Source organism: Dermochelys coriacea, chromosome 19, assembly GCF_009764565.3.
Source record: "Dermochelys coriacea isolate rDerCor1 chromosome 19, rDerCor1.pri.v4, whole genome shotgun sequence".
In the NCBI taxonomy this organism is placed as follows: domain Eukaryota; kingdom Metazoa; phylum Chordata; order Testudines; family Dermochelyidae; genus Dermochelys; species Dermochelys coriacea.
In genome coordinates this window covers 19,794,166-19,820,715 of record NC_050086.2, presented here as the reverse complement: position 1 = coordinate 19,820,715, position 26,550 = coordinate 19,794,166, and the positions used below count along the sequence as shown (strand labels likewise).

Sequence of the window (26,550 nt, the reverse complement as noted above, 5' to 3'; positions counted from 1 at the left end):
TCTGTATGGATGTGTCTCACCCTGTTCCGCAGCACCTGGGAATGGTTAACCAACAAATGGGTACTGGAGATTATTTAAGATGGATACTCCATCCACTTCACATGCACCACCCAACACCTTTCCCCCATCAGTCTTCAGAGACCCTTCTCACAAGAGCCTATTATGTCAAGACAAATCATCTCCTCAGCGTAGGAGCCATAGAACCGGTGCCCCACACATCTAAGAGAGAAAGGGGTTTACTCTTGTTGCTTCCTGATACCCAAGAAAAAAGAGGCTGGAGACCCATACTAGACCTCAGAGCACTCAAAAGTCCAAGATGGTCACTTTGGAAATGATTATTCCAGTGTTAGAAAAAGGAGACTGGTTTTTGGCCCTCGACCTCCAAAATGTGTACTTCCACATCTCAATCATACCATGTCACAGAAGATACCTCAGATTCACCTGAGTCCAGGACAACTACCAGTATAGAATATTCCCTTTTCAGCCCCTAGAGTATTTTCCAGAGTCCTCTCTGTAGTGGCAGCCAACATATGTTCCCAGGGCATTATGATCTACCCTTACCTCCTCTGGACACGTTCCTTCGTCAAAGCCCAGTGAGTTACCCGTACCACTCTGGATCTATGCAAAAATCTGTGCCTGCAAATCGATGCACAAAAATTGACATTAATACCATTAATACCAATACAGATATGCTGACCTCGACTCTGTCCAAATGAAAGTGCTCCTCCCACAACACAGATTCTTCAAGTCTCTCCATGCTTATAAAGCAATCCAGCCCTCATATATTGTCCAGACACTGCCTTCGGCTTCTGGGGCACATGGCCTTGGGCACATCAGTGATAGCTCATGCCAGACTTTGCATGAAATGCCTCCAATCATGGTTCAGCTTGGTTTACAGACCTAACAAAGGTTTCAGAGTAGCAGTTATGTTAGTCTGTATCCACAAAAAGAAAAGGAGGACTTGTGGCACCTTAGAGACTCACAAATTTATTTGAGCATAAGCTTTCGTGAGCTACAGCTAGACAAAGACAACCTAGACAAATAGCTATTGATGCCCACCAAAATCAAGAAATCCTTGAATTGGTAGACTCAGCAGACACCTGCACTGGAATCCCGTTTGCTCAACCTTCCCCATCACTACTTCTCATTACCGATGCATCCCTCATAAGATGGGGCACACATCTCAACAATCTCGCAGGGCAGTGCAAATTGTCTCTGTTCGAGACATGCCTTCACATCAATATACTTGAACTCGGTCATCAGGATTGGGTGTGCTCACTTCTAGTGATCAGAGGTAAACACACATGCTGGACAATATAGTGTGCGTGTATTACATAAACCATCAAGGAGGTGCCAGATGGCCCTCCCTTTGTATGGAAGCACTAAGGTTATGGAACTGGTGCATTTCCCACAATGCACAGCGGACAATCTGAGCCACAAAATCCATCATGACGACGAAGGTGATACTGCGCGACATATTCCGACGATGGGGGACACCCATTATAGACTTGTTTACTACTTACCAGAACAAGAAATGTCCACAGTACTGCTCCGGATCGAGCACCGACCAGCACTCTTTTGGGGGATCATAGAATTGTAGAATGTCAGGGTTGGAAGGGACCTCAGGAGGTCATCTAGGCCAACCCCCTGCTCAAAGCAGGACCAATCCCCAATTTTTGCCCCATATCCCTAAATGGCCCCCTCAAGGATTGAACTCGCAACCTTGGGTTTAGCAGGCCAATGCTCAAACCCCTGAGCTATCCCTCCTCCGATCAGGATTGAGTGTGCTCACTTCCAGTGATCGGAGGTAAACACACATGCTGGACAATATAGCGTGCGTGGATTACACAAACCATCAAGGAGGTGCCAGATTGCTCTCCCTTTGTATGGAAGCACTAAGGTTATGGAACTGATGCATTTCCCACAATGCACAGCGGACAATGGAGGATGTGTTCCTCCTCTAACGGGACAAGGGCCTTCTTTACGCCTTTCCCCCATTTTCTCTATTGCTGAAAATCCCGCTGAAAGTAAAAAGAGAAAAAGCAAACATCATACTTATGGGTCCCATCTGGCCCAGATAGTTGTGGTACTTTTACCTGTCACAATTGGCGCTATGTCCACTGATGACTCTTCCAACCACTCCTTATCTCCTCTCACAGAATGAGAGATGCACTCTACATCCCAGCCTGCAGATACTACCGCATAAAGCCTTCATGGTTACAACGCATAGAAACGTCATGCTCTGAAGAGGTACAGGAAGTGTTATTACATAGGAGGAAAAGGACTGCTCATCGTACTTACCTATGGAAGTGGACCAGATTTCAGATCTGGTGCTAGTCCAAAAGAGTTGCCCCAGATACTGCCTCTCTACCTGTAGTCCTAGACTATTTGCTGAATCTCAAGAAATTGGGACTGTGTTATCTCGCTAAAACTACACTTACCAGCAATAGTGACCTTCCACCAGCAGGTAAAAGGGTACTCAGTTTTTTACCACCTGACTATGAAGAGGTTTCTCAAAGGCATAATGAACCTCTTTCCCCAACCCAGGCTTCCTACTCCACAATGGGATCTCGATTTAATATTAAAAGGACTGACTAGACCACCCTTTGAACCCATGGCCACTTGTTCCTTAACCCACCTTTCCATGAAGACTGTTCCTTATCGCCATTACCTCAGCAGAAGGATAGGGGAGATAGCAGCCCTGATAGCGCACCCGCAAGATCGCTTCCGCATTTCACATGAACCTACTCATTCACATTCTAGCATTTTATTCCAAGCCTCACCATGATAAAAGGGAAGCCATCTTCCATGTGCTTGATATAAGGAGAGCCTTGGTCTTTTATTTGAACAGGACAAGTGTTTTTAGAAAATCTGAGACACTTTCTCTCCATTGTGGACAGGTTTAGGGGCACAACTATTTTTTGCCGAAATACTCTGTAAATGGGTCTCCAACAGTATCAAACTCTGTTACGAGACTTGCAATTTAGCATTCCCATCCACGATTCGCACACATTTTACGAGATCAGTTTCCTCATCCATCGCCTTCTCCAAGGGTATCCCTATATCAGAAATCTGCAGAGCAGCTACCTGGGCATCTGCACATACCTTTGTAGAACATTATGCCATCCTGGGGGACTCTGCTGCAGATGCCAGATTCGGCGTATGGTACTGTCTAGCACAGACTCAACTCCAAAACCCCAGTCTCCAGTGCAGGATACTGCTCGGGAGTCACCTACAGTGGAGCACCCATAGGGATGCTACTCAAAGAAGAAGAGGAAGTTACTCGCCTTTTGCAATAACGATGGTTCTTCAAGGTGTGTGTCCTTGTGGATGCTCCACGACCCATCCACCCACCTTCCCTCTACTTTGGAGTTCTTATTGTACATGATGCAGTAGAGAAGGAACCGGGGAGGGTTTGCCCATGCAGCACGGGTTAACTTCTTGGCAGAGCATGTGGGAACAGTGCATGTGTGAGCTGAATGGGCACTGCTACCAAAATTCTCCGGTCAGGAGTGTAGGGATGCAGACACACCCTACAGTGGAGCACCCATAGGGGGACACATCTCGAAGAACCATCATTACTGCACAAGGTGAGAAATTTTCTCTTCCTTAAGGGTATTGGGAATCTCTTCTCACATGTGAGACCACCCACTCTGACCTGGGCTCTTAACCTAGTTCTCAGAGCTTTGACTAGCCTTCCCTTTGAGTCCATGGCAACTTGCTCTCTCTTATACCTGTCCATGAAGATGTCATTTCTAATCTACCCCCAACAAGCACCACTTTTTTTAAAGACAAAGTAATCCTGTGGCTGCATCCCAGATTTCTCCCTAAAGTTGCCTCCACTTTCCATATGAATCAACAGAGCACGCTCCCTGTTTTTTCCCCAAAATCACATCGTGGCAACAGCGAGACGATTCTGCATATGCTAAATGTTAGAAGAGCACTAGCATTCAACTTGAACAGAACTAAGGTCACTAGGAAATCCCCTGAGTTCTTCCTTTCGTTCGTGGAAGAATCCAGAGGCTCTTGTAATATTGGCTCAGAGACTATCCAAACGGGTCTCAAGTTACGTTAATCTCTATTAGCAAGGATGCAACCTGTTGCCTCCGTCTGGAGTCTGTATGCACTCCACAAGATCAATTTCTACCAAGGTCGCATTCTTTAAAGTCCCTATCTCGGAAATCTACAGAGCAGTGACTTGGACCTTTGTCCACACTTTCGCAGATCATTATAAAAAGAAAAGGAGTATTTGTGGCACCTTAGAGACTAACAAATTTATTTGAGCATAAGCTTTTGTGAGCTACAGCTCACTTCATCGAATGCATTGGGTAGAATTTTAATTTTCCACCAAATGCATCCGATGGAGTGAGCTGTAGCTCACGAAAGCTTATGCTCAGATAAATTTGTTAGTCTCTAAGGTGCCACAAGTACTCCTTTTTCTTTTTGCGAATACAAACTAACACGGCTGCTACTCTAAAAGCAGATCATTATGCAAACACTGGAGATTCGGCCTCCAATGCCATCTTCAGCTCCTCAGTACTTTCTGTAACAGATTCCATTCCTAAGTCCCAGCCCTCCGTGGGGAATACTGCTGCGAAGTCACCTACTGTGGAGCACCCATAGTGACACTACTTGAAGAAGAGGAGGAGGAGGAGGAGGAAGTTATTCACCTTGTGCAGTAACAATGGTTCTTCAATTTATGTTCCCCTGTGGGTGCTCCACAACCCACTCTCCTACCCTCTACTTCAGAGTTCTCAATGTGGGACTCTGCAGTAGAGAAGGAACTGAGGGGAGTTTTAGACTGAAGGAATGAACGTTGCTAAGCAACATTTGAGAGCACCTTTTGACTCCTCGGATACTTAAGAAAGATCAGTAGCTTTGGCTGTCTCACAAAGGAGACACACGTGGTTAAAATTGGTGGGACTCCCTCATGACAGAAAAGAAGATTGGTGACCTTCCATTTGAAGGAGAAGGTCTGTTTAGTATTAGACTGATGAGATGCGGGAGAAGATGAAAAGTATAAGATCTATTATTAGATCTTTAGGTTTCTTTAATACAAGGAAGAGACCATATCAACTCCATTAAACAAGTATTAAAGAGAATACTCAATTTCGTCAGCTTCAGTTCTTTACAATTATCAGAGAAGGGCATGTCATTTCCAACCTCAACATTATACCCCACAAGACCAGCTACAACAGAGGAAGAAAATCAAACCTCACAATAATAAAAGGAAGGTGTTTTGTCTTCATCTTATACAGTTGCTCCAAGATATCAGATTTGACATAAGGCCAGGGAGCTTCAAGTCTGTCTATTTGCACATTTTGTCCATAGTTTTGAAACTGGCTGTCCTGTTTTTATTACCAATGGGAGTTAATAACATCAGATAGATGGATTTTAAGAGTTATTTCATGTGTTTTACACAATTCAATTCAAACACCCCTGCCCCCCCACCTCCACCCCCCTCCACACACACACACAACCCACCTGCTTTATATCTGAACACTGATAAAATATAAAGTGAGAGAGACCAGGGTCATCTCAATTTGTTAAAAAACATGGTTCAATTTCTAATATAATTAGGTGCAATAGAGGTAGTTCCACAAGATCAAGGGGGAAGGGTTTTACTTGTGTTATTTTCTAATTCCCCCTTCCCCTCCCAAAAATGAGAGCCTTTGCCCTATTTTGGATTTAAGGAGATTTGGATTTAAGGAGACACTTCTATAAAGAAATTTCACTTCCAGATTGGTTGTCTCTAACTTCTGTAATACTGTCTCTTTCCCTCCAGGATTGGTTTCAGGTCTGGACTTAAAAGACACACATACTTCCACATTTTTATAAGACCGTGTCAGTGGAAGAATCTGCATTTCGTTGTTAGAGAGGACCATTTTCAGTACAAGGTCCTCCCTTTCAGGTTGTCCGTTGCACCCAGGATATTTACAAAATACCTCTTGTTGCAACATACCTAAGAAAGTAGAGCATGTATATTCAGCAGAACACCAAGAGTTATGAACTGACCAGTCAACCACACACCTCATTTGGAACCGAAAATACGCAATCAGGCAACAACACACACACACACACACACACACACACACACACACACACACACCCCCCAAATACTGTACAGTACTGTTTATAAACATAAACTACTAAAAAAAAATGGAAAGTTTAAAAAAAATAGGCAAGGAAATTGTTTCTGTGCTTGTTTCATTTAAATTAAGATGGTGAAAAGCAGCATTTTTCTTCTGCATAGTAAAGTTTCAAGGCTGTATTAAGTTGTAAACTTTTGAAAGAACAACCATAATGTTTTGTTCAGAGTTGTGACAATTTTAGAGTTGCAAACAACCTCCATTCCCGAGGCGTTCTTAACTCTGAGGTTCTACTAATAACTGATTAATAAAAGTGTCATCCAAGGAAGAGATGTTATTACATGTATGTCAAATATGTTCACTTCTGTTAGTCTGGGATTGCAGATTTGGGAAAAGTCATGTCTTAAACCCTACTCAGATTTTTTTTTATAGGAGGCATATTGGGTTCAACTGTGGAGAAAACGTTTCTCCCAGAGTGGGGAGAGATCAAAATAAAAAGAGGTATACATCTCTTCCACCAGTCACTAAGACAATCTATTCTTTTCTTCCTTTGGCTGCTGGGTCTGTGGGTGTTACGTGCAGCAGTGACTTCTTATGTTTGTCTTCAGATGAGACCTTCAGCACTTTGGTTAGCAAAGAATTATAAATCAGCTTTAGACAGCATGCATTGAAAAAATTAGTTCCTTGACAGCTTTTAACGTCATTAATATGGTGGATAGACAATCAAAATGCAATGAAAGGCACACTTTCAATCACCATACAACATCTGTAATACTGATCAAGGATACATCTGTCTTAGAAGGCAAGAACATCTGACCAACAAATTGTTGGTCAAAGATCATTGTCACCAAAGGAAAGGAAATTACACATCAGTATTTTAAAACTGAGAGCAATCAAACTAGCTCTAAAATCTTTTTAACCTCAACTCAAATACAAAGCAATTTAGATTGTAACAGACACTATGGCAGTGTTATATTATTTAAACAAGGTGGACTCACTCTGTGAAATTATGCAGGGAGTCCAGGAGTCTTTGGAACTGTTTTATAGAACACGATATTTATCTCGTAGCAATTCACATAACAGGACCCCCTTGCAGGTCATCTGAGCAGGTCCTCGGGTCAGATGCATAAATGGTCTTTGAAGGCTGAAGTGGTGAATCACCTCTTCAGTTTATGGAGGAACCAATAATAGACCCGTTTGCATCCACCAACAACAGGAAATGCCAGAGATATTGTTCCAGTGCACTCAAAGAAAAGGAATCTGTACTGGATCCTCTGAGGAGCTGTTCTTTATTTCATCCATATGTAAAACCAGTGTTTTTGATAAGTCACTTTTGTGAGATTCATAAGTGAATTGCACCACACTCACCCTAAAATTTTACCAAAAATGTCAGATTGATTTATGAGACAATTTATAATTCTGTAATTTTACCAGTCGTCTTTCCCAAGCCCCATATACATGCTGGGAAAGCTAAATTACGTATGTTGGATGTGAGGAGAGGATTATCTTTTTATTTAGACAGGACTAAACAGTTTAGACAGTCTTCAAAGTTGTTTATAATTTATGGACCAAAAAACAAGGACAAAGCTATTTCTGTACAGTCTCTCTCTAAATAAGTTAGATTTTTATGAATTTTATAAATTGAAGGGATTATCCATTCCTCAAGTCACCAGAACTCATTCAGTGAGATCAAAGACAGCTTGCATGGTTTTCTCTAGGCATATTCCTCAGATAGAGATATGTAGAGCAGCAATCTGAGTCTAGATTGGATGCAAAGCTTGGCAAGGTAATCCCGTTCTTTGCTTAACTAGAACTCTGGGTCCCACCATCACTGGTCAGAATACTGTTTATTAATCTAGCCCAGCACTGGGGATATGCAGAGAACACTCAAAGCAAGAAATGAAGTTTATCTGTAATGGAGGTTCCACAGGATGGACTCTGCATTCTCACAATCTCCTCCCACCTTTCCCCACTAACATGGAGTCCTACTTATTAAAGGGCTGGGGTTGCAGGGGAAGGAACTCGGGGAGCACCAAGCTTCTTTTAAACCCTTGCCCTTGAATATCCACAATTCGGGGGGGGGGGGGGGAGGACGGCAAGGGAGACGCATGGATGCTCCAGAAGCTGCTGCTAGTAGAATTTAACCATTCAAGCCGCCCTGGTCGGAGCATTCCATGAGTGAGAATATCCAATGAGTGGAAATATTGCAGAGTTCATCTTGAAAAACCTTGTTTCCAGGTAAGTAATCTTCATTTCTTTAAAGCATGTAACTTGGCACCATGCAACATTTTTTGATTTAAAAACTAGAATGATACAAAGTTAACATGGCACACATTAAATCGATTAACAGCTGGCTAGCTGAAAGGTCTCAGAATGTAATTATAAATGGGGAATCATCATTGAGGAGGTGTGTTTCTAGACGGGACCTTCAGGGATTGGTTCTTGTCCCTAAGCTATTTAACGTTTTTATTAATGACCTGGAAGAAAACTTGAAATCAGCATTGATCTGGATCGCTTGGCAAGCTGAGCACAAGCAAACAATGTGTGTTCTAATTAGGACTGTTGATTAATTACAGTTATTAATTAATCGTGATTAATCAGGCTAATAGAATACCAATTGAAATTTTTTGAATTGAAATATTTTTGGATGTTTTTCTACATTTTCAAATGTATTGATTTTTATTACAACATAGAATACAAAGTGTATAGTGCTAACTTCATATTATTATTTTGATTACAAATATTTGCACTGTAAAAATGATAAAAGAAATATTAATTTTCAGTTCACCTCTTACAAGTACTGTACTGCAATCTCTTTATCATGCAAGTGTAACTTACAAATGTAGATTTTTTTTGTTACATAACTGCACTCAAAAACAAAACAATGTAAAACTTTAGAGCCTGCAAGTCCACTCAGTCCTACTTCTTGTTCAGCCAATCACTAAAACAAACAAATTTTTTTTACATTTACGGGAGATAATTCTGCCTGCTTCTTATTTACAATGTCACGTGAAAGTGAGTACAGGCATTCGCACAGCACTTTTGTAGCCAGCATTGCGAAGTATTTACGTACCAGATATGCTGAACGTTCATATGCTCCTTCATGCTTCAGCCACCATTCCAGAGGACATGCTTCCATGATGATGATGATGCTCGTTTAAAAAAAAATGTGTTAATTAAATTTGTGCAAACTCCTTGGGGGAGAATAGTATATCTTCTGTTCAGTTTTGTCCATATTCTGCCATATATTTCATGTTATAGCAGTCTTGGATGATGACCCCCCAGCACATGTTCATTTTAAGAACACTTTCACAGCAAATTTGACAGAATGTGAGGAAGGTACCAATGTGAGATTTCTAAAAAAACAGCACTCAACTCAAGGTTTTAGAATCTGAAGTTTCAGAGTAGCAGCCGTGTTAGTCTGTATTTGCAAAAAGAAAAGGAGTACTTGTGGCACCTTGGAGACTAACAAATTTATTTGAGCATAAGCTTTCGTGAGCTACAGCTCACTTCATCAGATGCTGAATGTGAAGAGCTGTACAAAAGCTGAGAGGGGTGAGGTGTGGAGCATGCTTTCAGAAGTCTTAAGAGAAACACTCAGAAGAGGAAACTACAAAACCCAAACCACCAAAAAAGAAAATCAACCTTCTGCTGGTGGCATGTGACTCATGATGAAAATGAACATGCATCGGTCTGCTCTGCTTTGGATTGTTATTGAGCAGAACCCATCATCAGCATGGACACACGTGCTTTGGAATGGTGGTTGAAGCATGAAGGGACATGAATCTTTAGTGGATCTGGCACATAAATATCTTGTGATGCCACCTACAACAGTGTCATGCAAACACCTGTTCTCATTATGCTCTAATAAATTTGTTAGTCTCTAAGGTGCCACTAGTACTCCTTTTCTTTTCACTTTCAGTTGACATTGTAAACAAGAAACGAGCAGCATTATCGCCTGCAAATTTTAACCAAAACTTGTTTGTCTGAGCGATTGGCTGATATAGGACTGAGTCAACGTGTAGGCTCTAAAGTTTTACATTGTTTTATTTTTGAATGCAGTTTTTTTTTCATAATTTTACATTTGTAAGCTCAACTTTCATGATAGAGATTGCACTACAGTATTTGTATTAGATGAATTGAAAAATACTATTTCTTTTGTTTTTTACAGTGCAAATATTTGTAATCAAAATAAAGTGAGCACTATGCACTTTGTATTCTGTGTTGTAATTGAAATCAATATATTTGAAAATTAGAAAACATCCAAAAATATTTAAATAAATGGTATTCTATTATTGTTTAACAGTGCAATTAATTTCTTGGCAGCCCTAGTTTTAATACAGCTAAATGTAAATGTAATCATAGACTGGAGGCCAAGAGAAACCATAATGATCATCTAGTCAGACTTTCTGTGCACCGCAGTCCACAGAATCTTACCCCACCCCCACCCCACCCCTGCAGTAATCCCGTAACCTCTGGCTGAGTTACTAACTTTCTCAAATCTTGATTTAAAGACTCCAAGTTATAGAGAAACCCCCATTTACTCTAGTTCAAACAAGCAGGTGACCCATGGCCTACCCTGCAGTGAAGGTGAAAAACCCTCAGGGTCTCTCCACCAGGTCAAATTGGCAAAATTCCTTCCTGACCCCAAATATGGTGATCAGTTAGACCCTGCGTATGTAGGTAGGCATCTGGGAAAGAATTCTCTGTAGCAACTAAGAACTCTCCCCACTCTAGTGTCCCATCTCCAGCTGTTGGAGGTATTTGCTAATAGTGGTTGTGGATGGGCCATATGCCATTGTAAGCAATTGCATCAGGCCATCCCTTCCACAAATTTATTAAGCTCAGTCTTAAAACAAGTTAGTATTTTTTTTGCCCCCATTATATGTAGAACAAAGAATATAAGCCATTCTTACAGTATGGGAGGAGGCAGTGACTAAGGAAGAGATTTTGGGTTATGGTGAGTAATCAGCTAAACATTAGCTTTCGGTGCAGTGCTGTGACCAAACGGGCCAATGCAAACATTAGGTACATAAACAGGGGAATCTTGACTATGTATAGAGAGGTTATTTATTTACCTCTGTATTTGGCACTAGCGTGACCACTGCTAGAATACTGTGTCTAGTTCTGGTGTCCACAATTCAAGAAGGATGTTGATAAATTTTGGGGTTCAGACAAGAGCTGGGAGAATGATTAGAAAATAGCTAAATCTCTTTCTCTTAACAAAGAGACGGTTAAGGAGTTATTTGATTTAGTCTGTAAGTACCTATCTGAGAGAAAAAAATTGATAATTGGCTCTTCAGTCTAGCAGACAAAAGTATAACACAATCCAATGGCTGGAAATTGAAGTTAGACAAATTCAGATTAGAAATAAATTGTAAATTGGGATTCTAGAGAAAATAGATCCAATTCAGACACTACATGCAGAAGTTACAGCCATTATAAAGGCTACTTTGACACACACAAAATGCAAAACAAGTGTCAAGAGGTCTGACTAGTAGTCTGGTAACTGTATCTGTGACAAAGTTTCACTCTGTCACACTGCATTTCCTGAGGGTTAATCAGAGATGTCATTATCAATGCACTTGAAATAAAGAGATGTTCACTATGATTCTCTTTCCTATTATCAAAGAGATTGCTGAGCGCTATTCCTGGAGCGCACTGTTTTAAAGCCTAGGGCTGGCCCTTTTTGCAGGCAATTCTGAGATTAGGAATTTTTATCAATTTTGTGTCTGGTTTTTTGCATTGTACTTTCCTCAGAGGCAATGAAGCTCTCAGACATGATGGTTTCTCATCAGATCTACCTGACAGCAGAACATCTGGTGGGAGAGGGTAGGTTGCAGGAACACACACTAAGCAGGACACAGGGCCAGCTTATGTCTTCTTTTCCTGGACCAAGAACTGCAGAGGAGAGTTCTCTTTCTTCAGGAGTACCATCATGACAAGTGCGCATAATGTCAAATATGACAACCCCTTTCTACAAAGTCAACAGAATTGTGTTTAACATAGTGCTTGAAATTGTTAGTTAGGATGTGTTATATCTTTTTCAGCTGTTGACAAGCTGCTATTGTACAGCCTTCAAATTGCAAGTATCTTGTCATTTTTATTGCTTCTGCCTGTTTCGGATCTGAACAGTGAAAACTGACCAGCTGGCTACCGATAATTTTCACTGTACTTCAACTCTGAAGGCTATGAACAGCTACAGAGACAAGGACTTGGTCCTGTGAGGAGAAGCAAGAGGGAAATGTCCTTTCACTCCGCTTTCCAACAAATATTGGATTGAGTCCCTGTCTGCTATTTCTTGTAGCCTTTGGAGTAGCTGTGCAGTGGAAAGAAACTGGTCAATCTCACTGGCCAAAACGTAATAGGCAATTAAACTGACCAGGTTATTGTTATTTTACATCCTGAAAAATTGATGCCAATATACTCATAGTTTCAGCTTTTATGACTGACTTGATGAAAGCTCCTACACAGGAACAAATGCTCAATTGTTCTAGTCAGCCAGTTGTATTTTTTCTCTGTTCAAAAAATGCATGCTGGATCTAGCTTAGTCAATGACTTGTCAAATTAAAAAACCTTGCCATCCTGGACAAATTGACTTCTATCCTCCATGGAAAGTGATAGGACATGATTAACAATGGTCAATACTTTGGAACAAATCAAGACTCAGGAGGGTATCCTGTTATCAAATTTGTGTATGTAACTTCCCCCTCTATTCTGGGCTCTAATTAGGTCATCCTGTGTCTGTTACATTGTTGGGCTTTACATATTTGCACTTTGCCATGTATATTTCTTACCGTATCTTCAAATACTAATAAACGTGTTTATAGATTCATAGATTTTAAGGCCAGAAAGGACCATTATTATCATCTAGTCCAAGCTGCTTAGCATAAGCCAAAGAATTTCATCCAGTAAATCCTTCATTAAGCTCAAATGTTGTGGTTAAGCTACATCATGTTTTTTGGAAAGACATCCAAACTTTATTCAATCACTTGGAGTATTAACCTGCTACATCTCCAGACACAAGTTGTTCAATTGGTTAATGACCCTAAGCATTAAAAATTTTCACCTTATCTCTAGCCTCAATTTATCTAGCTTTAACTTTTAGCCAGTTCCTGTTATACTATTTATATACATTTTGCTTTATTGGCAATAAGATGTCTAAATTATGTTGTAAGAAGTTTTATGTAGGAACTCTTTCTTGTGTATAGATCACTCAGTCATTGGTGTTTCTGCTGCTTGCTACGCTCTTCAGTGCGGTGACTGGCCTACCATGGAGTCTATATAATACCTTTGTCATAGAGGAGAAACATGGCTTCAATCAGCAGGTACTGTGAAATATACATGTACGGAAATAGCTTTCCAAATTAAAGATAGTTTATGGAAAATGCCAGGTTGGACAAATATCTGTAAATATGTCCTATTTGCCAGTGATATTTCTTTTACCACATGCAATGTGACATTAATGTTTCTGTGGGAACCTAAATCTCTGAATGTTTTGACCATAATACCCAGATGTGGCAGCTTCTGCTTTCCCTTATATCATCAGATCACCACCTGTTTCAGACCATGAATTCTTAGTACTTAGCTCTTTCTGCAGCTGCCCTCACACAAACATCACACCAGCACCTACGAAGGGATCAGTAATGTCTTATGTCAAGTTGTTCAGGGAAGATGGTGGCAGCTGTTGCAGCAAAGACAAAAGGAAATATATACCCTAGTTGTGTAGCCAAGAATCTCTCCTGTCTCATCACTTCCATTGTCAGTTAGGTCTTGTCTCTGCCTCCTACAGCCTGGTTCCCCTTATGCTGAAGAGGTCTAGTGAGTGTTCCTTTGCCAGGCTGCTGCCTAGCCCTCCCCAGAAGCACTTCTGACACCCAAATCCAGGCACTGCATATAGTTGATTGAGTGAGGCTGAGAGCACCATCTCTGGTTTACCTCCTTAATCTGCCTCATGAATTCCGCCTTCTGCTAAACCAAAAGGGTCATCTCTTCATTCACATCTCCTACAAACTACTCACTTGTCTTGTTCCAGCAGCTTCAGTTTCCTTAACCTGCCCCTTTCCCATCACCTGCATAGGTCTCCCTCCTACACTGGCAGGATTTCTCTCTTCAGAGAGCTTCCCCTTCTCAATTTCTGCATTAGTTCTTGCTCAGCTAGGGGTACCTCCTCAGAGTAAATCAGGTCTGGTTCCTTCCTTCCTCCCTGGCCCTAGTTCTTTCCAGTTCCTCTGAAGAAAGGGTTTGCTTCTGTGAGAGGGAAACATTTCTATCCAGATCATAATAGGCAATTTATTTCTGTGGACTTTGAAGCCTTGGCTGTAGCTGTCTGCACAGCAATATATCTCTCCAGGAAAGGACTGTAGGGCCCAGAGCCCACCAGAAAGTTCCAGTTTAACACAGGCTGAAAGTTGGGAAATCAATCAGGGAAGCCCTTTATCATATTGTAGAGAATTTATCTGCTTCACCTGCAAGAGCGTTGTACCAGATGCCCTGGGAATTTCTCATTTCTACTTGCAGTTTCCAAGGAGCCAGGAGGACTGAGTCGAAGCTAGATCTAAAGTAGCTGAACTAGTTTGTTTGTCATTTATAGACATTTCAAAGTAGAGCCAGTGTAACAGTTACTTCATCCTTACTACAGTAGAATCAGGAGACTGTTTTGCCTCCATCAATTCACAGGTGACTCACAAATGAAAAATAACTGAGGCTTTTTTACTATGATGTATAAAGAAGGCCTGAAAATTTTCCTCATATCTCCTCTCCTGCTCCCCCGCACTCTGCTCCCCAAAATCTTCTTGGTTTCACACATTAGAATTACATGTCCAACCTAGCAATTTTTTCCTGAAATTCCCTGTGGGCCATGGAGATGGTATGAATATGACATCACAGATACTACGGAAACACAACGTAATTAATTGAGAAGGGAGATGATATCTGTTCAAAATACTTAAAACTTCATGTTTTATTTCACTTCTTTTACACACGCGCGCACGCACACTCGCTCCTCTCTCTCTCTCTCTCTCTCTCTCACTCAAATGCCTGAGAAACATCTGAGGGAAGGGTGTTGTGAGTTCAAAACCAAACCCCTTTCAGCCTTTCATTCATCTTCATAAAAAAGCAAAAAGAGCACAGACCCATTTTTCCTCTTTGCAGGACAACATGTTCTCATGAAGCAGAGGTTGCCTGATGTTTGCTCTGGACCATGAATATTTCAGTTTATCATCTTGCCCTACTATCTGCCCTGTGTGTATTCTCCAAAGTGGTTGTCATAGCAACAGTATTTTGCTCACAGAAGATGCATACTGTACCAATGGAGTTTCTAGGTACTCCATCCTTCTTGGCAGGCAGAGTCATCAAGTGTAAAGGTCAGCCCAGTTAATTACAGTCATGGACTTTATAATCAACTCTGAGAAAAGTAATTTCCTTCTTAGCACCGCTTAGGCAATCTGTGGGCTGGTGGAAGCCTCATGTACCTAAACAAAAATGTGCCTCTCCACATCTTTTACTGGTCAGTCATTTCCAAAGCCAATGAGCAATGTTTATCTTTGGGTTGACTTAGGGCACCTGGCCAAGGAGGCAAAGAAATGTATGGATTTTTTGCAAACTCCAGTCCATGCAGTTTGCCCTAATACTCGTCAAGAAGCACATCTCCTTGTCCTCATCCAACTGGACAATATCTAGTGGATTACTTATTTAGGCAAAGCAGAACTTGGAGCAAGGCACTAGTTTGTAGAAGCAATTTTTATACTGACAAGTTTCAGAGTAGCAGCCGTGTTAGTCTGTATTCGCAAAAAGAAAAGGAGTACTTGTGGCACCTTAGAGACTAACAAATTTATTTGAGCATAAGCTTTCGTGAGCTACAGCTCACTTTATTGGATGCATTTGGTGGAAAATACAGTGGGGAGATTTATCTACACACACAGAGAACATGAAACAATGGGTTTTATCATACACACCGTAAGGAGAATGGCTCATCTTAAGTGATCACTCTCCTTACAGTGTGTATGATAAAACCCATTGTTTCATGTTCTCTGTGTGTGTAGATAAATCTCCCCACTGTATTTTCCACCACATGCATCCGATGAAGTGAGCTGTAGCTCACGAAAGCTTATGCTCAAATAAATTTGTTAGTCTCTAAGGTGCCACAAGTACTCCTTTTCTTTTTGCGAATTTTTATAATGTTTGCAAAACATTATCTTACCTCCCTCAGACCAGCTCATCTTGTAAGGTTCTTACATTTCTAATGCCTTCCTGTCAAGGGAAAGGCTCCTGAACACATGGCCATTCTGATGAAAATGGGGCTCTCCAGGCCTGGATCTGCTTTCCACAGCCAAGAACGCCTACCCAGTTTATGCTGATTTTGTTGCGAGTTCAGAGACACTTGAACGATGGATGCCTTTTTAATCCCTTGGAATGGAGAAGGAAGAAGAGATTTGTAAGTTTTCCTCACCCCTTTGTACTGAATTTGGAGGAATCTGAAAGTTGTAGAGGAAAGATAATCATCATTGATTCCCTTTAGGTTTTGGTTCTGTGAATTGCTGATGCTGTCAGCCCAGGATCTGCTTGCCTTCCCCCTAGTTCCATATCTACTGTCTCAACGCCCAGAAGTTCGCAAAGGCCTAGATAATCTTCACCTCAAACCCTGGTTTGAGAAAGTTTCCTTTTAAATTTTTTGGTTTCTTTGGTCAGGCAACTGATGTTCTCCTTAAGTTCTGCAGGCAGTCCCCTCCAAATTCTATTATAGTGTCGGGAATTTGTTTCTGCTTTAGTATTTTTTGAAGAGATTCAGAACTCCCCTAGACCTTGGATTTTGTTTTCCCCAGATGTCTTGGAAAATGGTCTAATCCTACATCACTTCAAGTGGCAAGCTTCTTTTCTCAAGACTGTTGTTCAGCCAGTTAATTGGCTCTCATCCTCTGCTTTCTAGAGTCCAGGAAATGGAAAAGCTAGAGAGTAGACCTTACTTTTCTTCACCCTGCTCACCCATCTCATTGTTCGTGCTCAGTCAGTGAGGCATTTGCCGTCTGCTTGCTATCTCCAAAAGTCTTTGTAGCAGCCATCGTCTTGTGGTGCTATGTCGGGAACATTGATTCTTTCCTAGTGTTTTGTAATAAGGTGCCCTTTTGTCATAGAAACCTAAAACGTTACCGCCTTAGAACTCAAGACTTTACATTCTCCACATCTTTGTCCTCTACCACAACTCCAAAAAAGGGATAAAAGGCATCCAGAGCAAAATTGACTTGGATTTGTATCGAAGGCCTATGTTGTAGGTTGCAAATCCTAGCTCAACTTCCTGGGCCAAACAAGAGCCTGGCTATGCAGTAGATTTGTCAGGCATCCACCTGGAGCACCGGTCACACTTTTATATACCATTAGTCTGTGCATGTAGTTGCTTCCTTGGGTCCAGCATTCAGGTGGTGAGCATCAATCTAATGAGGAGAGGACTTCTCACAGAATGTTCACGTCCATTGAGTTTTTGCCGGTCCTCAATGGTCGTTCGGCCCTTTCTGGATATTCCCAAAGACTGGAGCCACAAAGCCCTGTCCGCCATAGTGAAAGCAGACGTTGAACATTCCATTGTATCAGATGCATCTAGAGCAACTTTTGCACAGATGTTTAGGCCACTAGTTGCTCCTCACATACTACAGATCTTCTCTCGTCTCTTATTCCTTAGTAAGCTTTGCTACAAACTGCAACACCGTGTCCCAGATAGAGCAGCTCCTGCCAAGAAGTCGATGACACATGCCACACACTCAGATGGGGAGCTCATCTGGACTACTTTGGACTCTGCCTCTTGTGTCTTCATCCCCCCCCCACTCAGGAAGTTCTCATTAATGTCCTCGAGCTCAGAGCCATACATCTAGTATGTGTGGCATTTCGACCCTTGCTACAGGGATTCACAATCTAAGTGATGACGGACAATACAACAGCTATGTATTATGTCAGTAGGTGGGGAGGAACATGATCAACTTGGCTCTGTCAAGAAGTCATTAGGACTGGTGCATTGGTCTTCAAATCTAACCTGTTGCTTTGCATCCTCCAAGCTTACAAAATGCCCCATTGGATCAGCTAGGATAGCTAGATCAGACAACCACAAGCTAACTGTGAAACTCAATTATGCGGAGTATCTTTTGTGGGTAGATCTATTTTGGGGCCTCCCTATTTGCCACAGTCCAGAACAAGAAATGCTGGATGTTCTGCTTCAGAGAGGTTTGATCCCAGGGTCCCTGTCATATGCCTTCCTCACCTCATGGACAGCAGAGTTCATGTATGCCTAACCATTGATCCCATTAGTACCAAGGATCCTGAAGAAACTTGGACAAGATTCAGTCTCAGTGATTATGGTAGTTCCAGCTTGACTTAGACAGTTCTGGTACTTTCATCTGATAAATCTGTCAATACAGCTGCTTATCACATCTGTTCTACCCAGTGTGGTTTCACAAAAATGGAGGTCGTATCTTACACCCAGATCTAGCATCATTCTATCTGGCAGCCTGGATTCTGGCTAGCTAGCGGTCATCCAATGAAGCTGTTCTATGGAAGTTCAGAAAACTTTGATATGTAGTAATAAAATTTCTAATGGACATCCCCCTCTCCCTTGGAAGCCCTGATTTCTGTTGTTCTGGTCTGTCAGCTTGCCCTAAAACATTCAGGGCTATCCAGAAAGGGTATAGTTAGCAGCAATATGGGCACATCATCCACCTGTTCAGGTTCGTAGCATATTTTCGTCCCTACAGTTGCTAGATTCCTCAAGAAGCTCATTCATGTACTTGCCTCAGTCTGGGAGCCCCCTCCTTTCTGGGACCTTAGCATAGTATTACTGGTTTGATGTGTCCCCCTTCTGATCCCCTCAGAGACTGCTTTTTATGCCACTTGTCTATGAAGACGACATAATATAAGCATGGAGAGTAGAAGAAATTCATGTTTGGTCCACCTTAACTAGTCTTTGTGGAACACAATGTAATTCTTAGGCCTAATTCCAAATTCTTTCTTTAAAAAGTCTTAAATTTTCATTTAAATCAGCTGATTTACCTTCCAGTTTTCTTTCCCAAGCTCTATTAAAACCAGAGGGAAGCCAAACAGCACACTATTGTATGAAAGAGGCTTGTCCGCACCGGCTTAGAAAAAAACAAGCATCACAGATCCACAGTCTTGATACTGTGCCCCAGCTTTTAAACAGTCTCTTGGAAAAATCCCTTCAGTAATAGACTCCCAAAGGGTTTCACTTTCTTCCTTCAGAGTAGGCCATGCAGCCACACCCACTCAGAGGCTGAGCCTCTGGGCTCAAGCACTCCTATTTCACACTAAGAAAAGGAGTACTTGTGGCACCTTAGAGACTAACAAATTTATTAGAGCATAAGCTTTCGTGAGCTACAGCTCACTTCATCGGATGCATTTGGTGGAAAAAAAAAAAGTTTGTTTTTTGTTTTGTTTTTTTTCCACCAAATGCATCCGATGAAGTGAGCTGTAGCTCACGAAAGCTTATGCTCTAATAAATTTGTTAGTCTCTAAGGTGCCACAAGTACTCCTTTTCTTTTTGCGAATACAGACTAACACGGCTGCTACTCTGAAACCTATTTCACACTGTGAGCTCTGCCAGCAAATCCAATTGTGATAGACTCCTAATCAGATAGCAATGGAAAGTACAGAGGGAAGCTGAGGCACACATAGGCTTCATAAAAATACTACGAAAAATTCCCATTTTGTTTGGGTTCACTCTACCCTTTTTATCTTTGAGTGGGGGGTGGGGGTGCAAGGACATCTATGGTGCAAGTGCAGCTCCATTGGATACTGATGATCAAGAGAATCCTATATTGTATGCATGGGGTGCATGTGCACCAGAGTGGAATCCATGTAGAGAGTACATCTTGAAGAACCACATTCCTGAAAGGTAAGTAACTGTTCTTTCAAAATTTAATCGTTGCTGTTGCTGTGTTGCTCCATGGCACACATCAGTATTGCTGTATTCTTCTTACTTGTAACGTAGAATAATTTTTGAACATTAGGTGAAAGACCAGTTCATTAACCCACAGTGCCACTTAGATAACTACAATATGAATAAAGAAAAGGAGTACTTGTGGCACCTTAGAGACTAACAAATTTATTTGAGCATAAGCTTTCGTGAGCTACAGCTCACGAAAGCTTATGCTCAAATAAATTTGTTAGTCTCTAAGGTGCCACAAGTACTCCTTTTCTTTTTGCAAATACAGACTAACACGGCTGCTACTCTGAAACCTTACAATATGAATATCACTAATGTTCTTTCTTTACAGACTCTGGGATTTTTTTTTAAGGATGCCATCAAGAAGTTTATCGTGACTCAGTGTATTCTGTTGCCTGTGACCTCTCTTCTGCTTTACATTATTAAAATAGGGGGAGAATACTTCTTCATTTATGCCTGGCTGTTCACATTAGTTGTTTCCTTGGTGAGTATGGAGATACTTTTTTGTCCATTTTTAATATTAGTTTGTTCTCAGAGTATAGTGCACAGAGTTTTTTAAATAATATATTTCTTAAAATTGGAAGAAATTTAAAGTGGGAACCCTATCAGTCTTTACAATCTTATAACTATCATTAGTCCAGCAGCAGCAGCTCATGTTTATTATTCCTCTGAATGCTCATAAAAGCTTATTAATGTGACATTTAAATGAAAAATACATTTAATCTAATATTGAAGTGTCTTCTATCAAGAAGAAATAATAGTTTGACTACATGTGCATTTCTGTCAACAGTATCTGACATCCTCTTTCAAGCATCCAGCCACTGGTCCTCAGTTACATAGTACTTAGGATATGTCTATACTTAAAATGCTACAGTGGCATAGCTGCTGTAGCACTTCAGTGTAGACAATCACTACAGTGATGCGGGGGGTTCTCCTTTCGCTGTAGTGAATGCACCTCTCCAAGAGGCAGTAGCTAGGTTGATGGAAGAACTGGACCTGGTATTCTGTGATGATCTCACAAATGTTGACAGAAGTAGTATCAAGTAGAAGTAGGGAAAGTATTATTTCCCTACTTCTGTTTTCAATTGTTAGGGTTCGTTTTTCATTAATGATTAATGAAATGTCAAATAACTCAATCGGTTTATTAAACAGAAAAATTGGCACAGAGAGGGTTGTACGTGATCAATCTCTGGGAAGTGGTCTCACAGCAATCACAGCTCACATCATCTGTGTCTGCTCCGAAGTGCGAGTTAATCTGACATATTTTTGTCCATTTGTTTACAGCAAGTAGAAGATTAATACACCTTACCCCTTTTCCTTATCTAGTTTCATATCTATTTTCCACTATACAAAGACATCTATACCAACCAGCCATCATAACTTTCCAGATGTTCATGAACTGTAGAGTACAAGTAGCAGCAGACCATAGTGACATAAACTGTTTTATACTAACGATACTTACCAACAGTTCATATATAACAATCCTTAACAGAACACATCTTACTCCTGACAAGTTCAGCACACACAAAGAACAAAGGTTATACACCATTCACCATAAGCTTAGCATAAGTGCAAAAGCATGCTGGAAGTTTGGGTTCATAACTATACAGCTTTGCATAAATACAAAATGTACAAAGCCTCTAGAAAAATATATTAGCTAACGAAAGGATTGCATTTACTGTCTTAGTGCATCATACAGGGAGTTCATGTTCAGTTGGTTTCCACCATGACTGTCCTGTTCAGAGATGCTGCTTTCCAAGATACAGGTCTTGATATTATAAGTGTGGCTTGTGCTGTTTGCTCCTAGATGCATGACTTTGCATTTGGCTGCATTAAAGCCCATGTTGAAATGAGCCCAATTTACCAGGTGATTTTGATTGCTCTGTGGAACTGATGTGCCCTTATCATTGTTTGCCTTTCCAACAGTTTTTGCCGTTTGCAGGCTTTACCAGCAATAACTTTATTTTATTCCAAATTGAGAGTGGTTTGATTTAAATCAAAGGTATTTAAAGTAATTGACTTCAATCATGTTTTGCGTTCGTACTTTTTAGTTCCTTTTTCCTTTAAAAAAAAAAAAAAAGTTGGTTGTCATTGGTTGGTAACCATTAAAACAGGTTTATTTGTAACTAAGTGTAGCCTTTGCACTAAATTTGGTGCCTTTTACGAACCAGGAGGATATGTTATATCAATACACATTTATTTAAACAATTCTATAGCTTAACTTACACTTATTCAAATTCTTAATTTATTAATTTTAGAAAATGGCGAATGACGCATTTCTTATTTAATAAACAGTTATTTATTTATTTGTGATTTGTGTCAACCTTTATTTGGATGGAAATTCAATTAAAAGTGCACAAAAACAGCATTTTAACTTTATTAAATAAAACTACCTTTAAATGTGCTGGAAACATAAGAAAGTTTATCAAAACACGTTTTGCCTTTAAAACTGATTAACTAAACAAAGGAAGTATGATCTGTAATTGAACTGATTATCTCTGGTCAGTGTGGGTGGGATCTGTGAAGGTCCTTAGGTGCCTAAACCAGAGATTTAGACACCTAAGTTCCATTTGTGATCTACAGAATTTTTGCTGAACCCTGTAGCCACCTAAACTCACTCACTAGGCACCCCTGGTGGATCAGGTCCCAGTTCAATCCTGCTGGTGATGTGGCTGCCACCCACCTTATAACCTTCCGCCCAGTGGTTAGACTACTCACCTGGGTTGTGGGAATCATAGGCTTATTTCCCACCCCAGGTAGAGGGGGAAAAGATTTGAACAAGGGTCTTCCACCTCTCTAGAGAGTGCTCTAACAGTTGAGCTATGGGATATTCTGACGTGGGGCTTCTTCTCTTTCCCGTTGAAGCTGTTACACTGTAAGTAAATAATGAAAGAATGATTGAAGCAGGGGGACTGGACATGGGTTCTCCCACCTCCCAGGTGGGTGCCTTAACCATTGGACTACAGAGTCATATTCTCTTTCTCTCTCATCCAGTTGTCCCTGGTCCAATCACTCTTCCATTATTAACTCACCACACACCATGCCTCCCCATCTTGTGTGGAGTCCTGCACGGAATGCCTTGGGCACCTAAGCTGTCTGATTCTGGGGTGGGTTCCTGTTTGTGGATTGCTAAGCAGAATTAGGTGTCTTCCTGCAGCCTGGACTTAGGTGCCTGTCTTCGTGAGAGGGGCAGGGTTTAGCACATCCTCCTCTCTTCGGCATCTCCTATTGGCTAGCTTAGGCAGCTTTTCACCTAGCATGCTGACTTTTGTGGATCACTTTCTTAAGCACCTGTCTCTCCCCATTCATTGTGTAAGGAGCCTAGGCATTTAACTCAGCTTTGTGGATTGTGTGATTTTTTTTCTAGGCTCATAAAAGTTAGGCGCTCTGTGACATTCAGCCTTGCAATGCCCAATTCCCTTCATGGATCTCACCCTATGTCCTTCAAGATCTTATAAGAGTACATCTCATTCTCTGATACCTAGTTTTTGTTCATAAATTGGAAAAGGAAAACAAGCTTTCCTACTTTTTTCAACTCCCAGATGGTTTCTTAACTTTTGAATGAGCTAGTCATTGAACTGAACTAGTAGAATAAATTGAAATGAAGGAAATAGTCTCTCTGTACCCAGAGAAGAGTCTATGGCTGTCAAAAGCTGGTCTGGCGCTTCAGCAAACTCTGGTTCCAGATGTGTTGCCATTGACTTCCACCAGTTCAGTAGTTTGACTTTCCAACTTGGCAGCAAATAAGTATTACTTAGTATTTTTTGTATAGAAAGACAAGTCGGATGAGGGTAATATATTTTATTGGACTAACTTCTACTGGTAAAAGAGACAAGCTTGCAAGCTTACACAGAGTTCTTCCTCTTAATTTAAATTATTTTAATAGATTATCATAAATCTAGCCTTGACATACGTTGTCAGTTTCAAATTTAATTTTTGAATAATTGTCCATAGTGCATTATAAACAATGTATTTGTATCAGATCTTAGGTTTACAGAAGAAGGAAAGGCAGTTGAAAAGTGGCAAAGGAAAGATATTGTGAACTGCAGGGGTTCTCAAACTGGGGGTCGGGACCCCTAAGGGGATTGCGAGGTTATTACATGGGGGGCTGCGAGCTGTCAGCCTCCTCCCTAAACCCTGCTTTGCAGCCAGCATTTATAATGGTGTTAAATATATAAAAAAGTGTTTTTAATTTATAAGGGGAGTCGCACTCAGAGGCTTGCTTTGAGAAAGAGATCACCAGTACAAAAGTTTGGGAACTACTGGTGTACTGTATGTATCTCCCAAACAATTATAGCATTGCCCCTTGTGCTAAGTAATTCAAGAATAAAGTTCTAATATAGCAATCCTTTGGGCCCATTTCTTAATTACATCCAACCTATGAAGTACAACAAAGCCTGCAACTAGAATAACAATATTCTTGTAGTTTTCATTGGTATGGAGAACTATTTGAAGGTATTGGAATCCAGAATAATAGTGCATGCAACCAAGCAGACTGGGCTATGAGTCTGCCCATAGTTTGATGAAGGGTGAAAGTCCTAGAAAATGAGGGGCATGAATTTGAAAGATGGTGGTCATAGGACAACTAATGGAATATGGCAAGTTGGTCCCCATTGATGGGGATTTAGTCTTCTAGTGTGAAATTTTGAAAAGCTCCAAAGATCATAATTACGTCTGCAGGAGAAACCTCTAAATTTGCTAAATCTCTAATAAAAAATAATTAGGTGCTACAGATACAAGAAACTCCAGAAATGCAAATAGGGAACTGGAATGTTTAAATTCTAAATATTCCAGATAATTCAGATCTTATACTCCAAGTCCCAGTGATTTTCAATGGGACTTGGGTTCCTAAGTCGCTTCGTTGCTTTCCCAAATTTTACCCTTGGCTTCAGTAGTTGATCAACTCAAACCAACCATGCTGGCTCCACACACTAGATGCTGTCCTGCCTGGAGTAGACAGGAGTCATTGTATCTCCTGGAACTGTGGGAAGAAGAGGCTGTTCAAACACAGCTATGGACTGGCTGTGGAAACATGGACATCTATGAAAAAATTGCATGGTGAATGCAAGCAAAGTGTCAGCAGCAGTGCTGCATGAAAGCAAAGGAACTTCAGGCAGATTTAAAGTACAAAGGTTGGTTTAAAGATCATAAAATACATATGGTACGTAATCTGCAATCACCTAAATTTAGGTGAATACATTTAATGATACAATTTAGATATTAGCATCCAAATATTCGGGTACATCGCTCATGAAACCTATCAATTTAATCTATCATTTAAATCAGCTTTTGTACAAATGACTGGAGGATAGCTAATGTGAAGCCAATTTTTTAAAAGGGTTCCAGAGGTGATCCCAGCAGTTACAGGCTGCTAAGCCTGATTTCAGTACCAGGCAAAGTGGTTGAATCTATAATAAAGAACAAAATTGCCAGACACATAGATGAACATAATTTGTTGGGGAAGAGTCAACATGGTTTTTCTAAAGGGAAATCATGCTTCACCAATCTACTAGAATTCTTTGAGGGAGTCAACAAGCATGTGGACAAGGGGAATCCAGTGCATATAGTATACTTAGATTTTCAGAAAGCCTTTGACAAGGTCCCTCACCAAAGGCTCTTAAGCAAAGTAAGCTATGATGGGATAACAGGGAAGGTCCTCTCATGGGTTGGTAACTGTTTAAAAAATAGGAAAAAAGGGGTAGGAATAAATGGTCAGTTTTCAGAATGGAGAGAGGTAAATAGTGGTGTCCCCCAGGGGTCTGTACTGGGCCCAGTCCTATTCAACATATTCATAAATGATCTGGAAAAAGGGTAAACAGTGAGGTGGCAAAATTTGCAGATAAAACAAAACTACTCAAGATAGTTAAGTCCCAGGCAGACTGCGAAGAGCTACAAAGGGATCTTTCAAAACTGGGTAACTAGGCAACAGACTAGCAGATTAAATGTAATGTTGATAAATGTAAAGTAATGCACACCGGGGGGAGGGATAGCTCAGTGGTTTGAGCATTGGCCTGCTAAACCCAGGGTTGGGAGTTCAATCCTTGAGGGGGCCATTTAGGGATCTGGGGCAAAAATTGGGGATTGGTCCTGCTTTTGAGCAGGGGGTTGGACTAGATGACCTCCCAAGGTCCCTTCCAACCCTGATATTATATGATTTTATGAACTATTCATATAAAATGATGGGGTCTAAATTAGCTGTTACCACTCAAGAAGGAGATCTTGGAGTCATTGTGGATACTTCTGTGAAAACATCCACTCAATGTGTAGCGACAGTCAAAAAAGCGAACAGAACATTGAGAATCATCAAGAAAGGGATAGATAATAAGACAGAAAATATCATATTGTCTCTATATAAATCCATGGTACAACCACATCTTGAATACTGCCTATAGATGTTGCCACCCCATCTCAAAAAATTCCATATTGGAATTGGAAAAGGTTCAGAAAAGGGCAACAAAAATGATTAGGGGTATGGAATGGCTTCCGTATAAGGAGAGATTAATAAGACTGGCACTTTTC

General features: G+C 40.8%; 1 protein-coding gene across 5 annotated transcripts in view; it reads left to right on the top strand.

Annotated features, from left to right (window-relative positions):
* ZMPSTE24 (zinc metallopeptidase STE24) overlaps positions 1-26,550 on the top strand; it is a 103,137-nt gene that overhangs the window by 38,935 nt on the left and 37,652 nt on the right. For 3 of the 5 annotated variants that reach the window (XM_038377738.1, XM_043506240.1, XM_043506238.1), the window contains exons 4-5: positions 13,301-13,417; positions 20,363-20,515. The exons of 1 other annotated variant lie outside the window; for it this stretch is intronic. In XM_038377738.1, the coding sequence (XP_038233666.1) occupies positions 13,301-13,417; positions 20,363-20,515 (270 nt within the window). The remainder of the gene's footprint in view (positions 1-13,300; positions 13,418-20,362; positions 20,516-26,550) is intronic. One more of the 5 variants, XM_043506239.1, reaches the window with a different exon arrangement.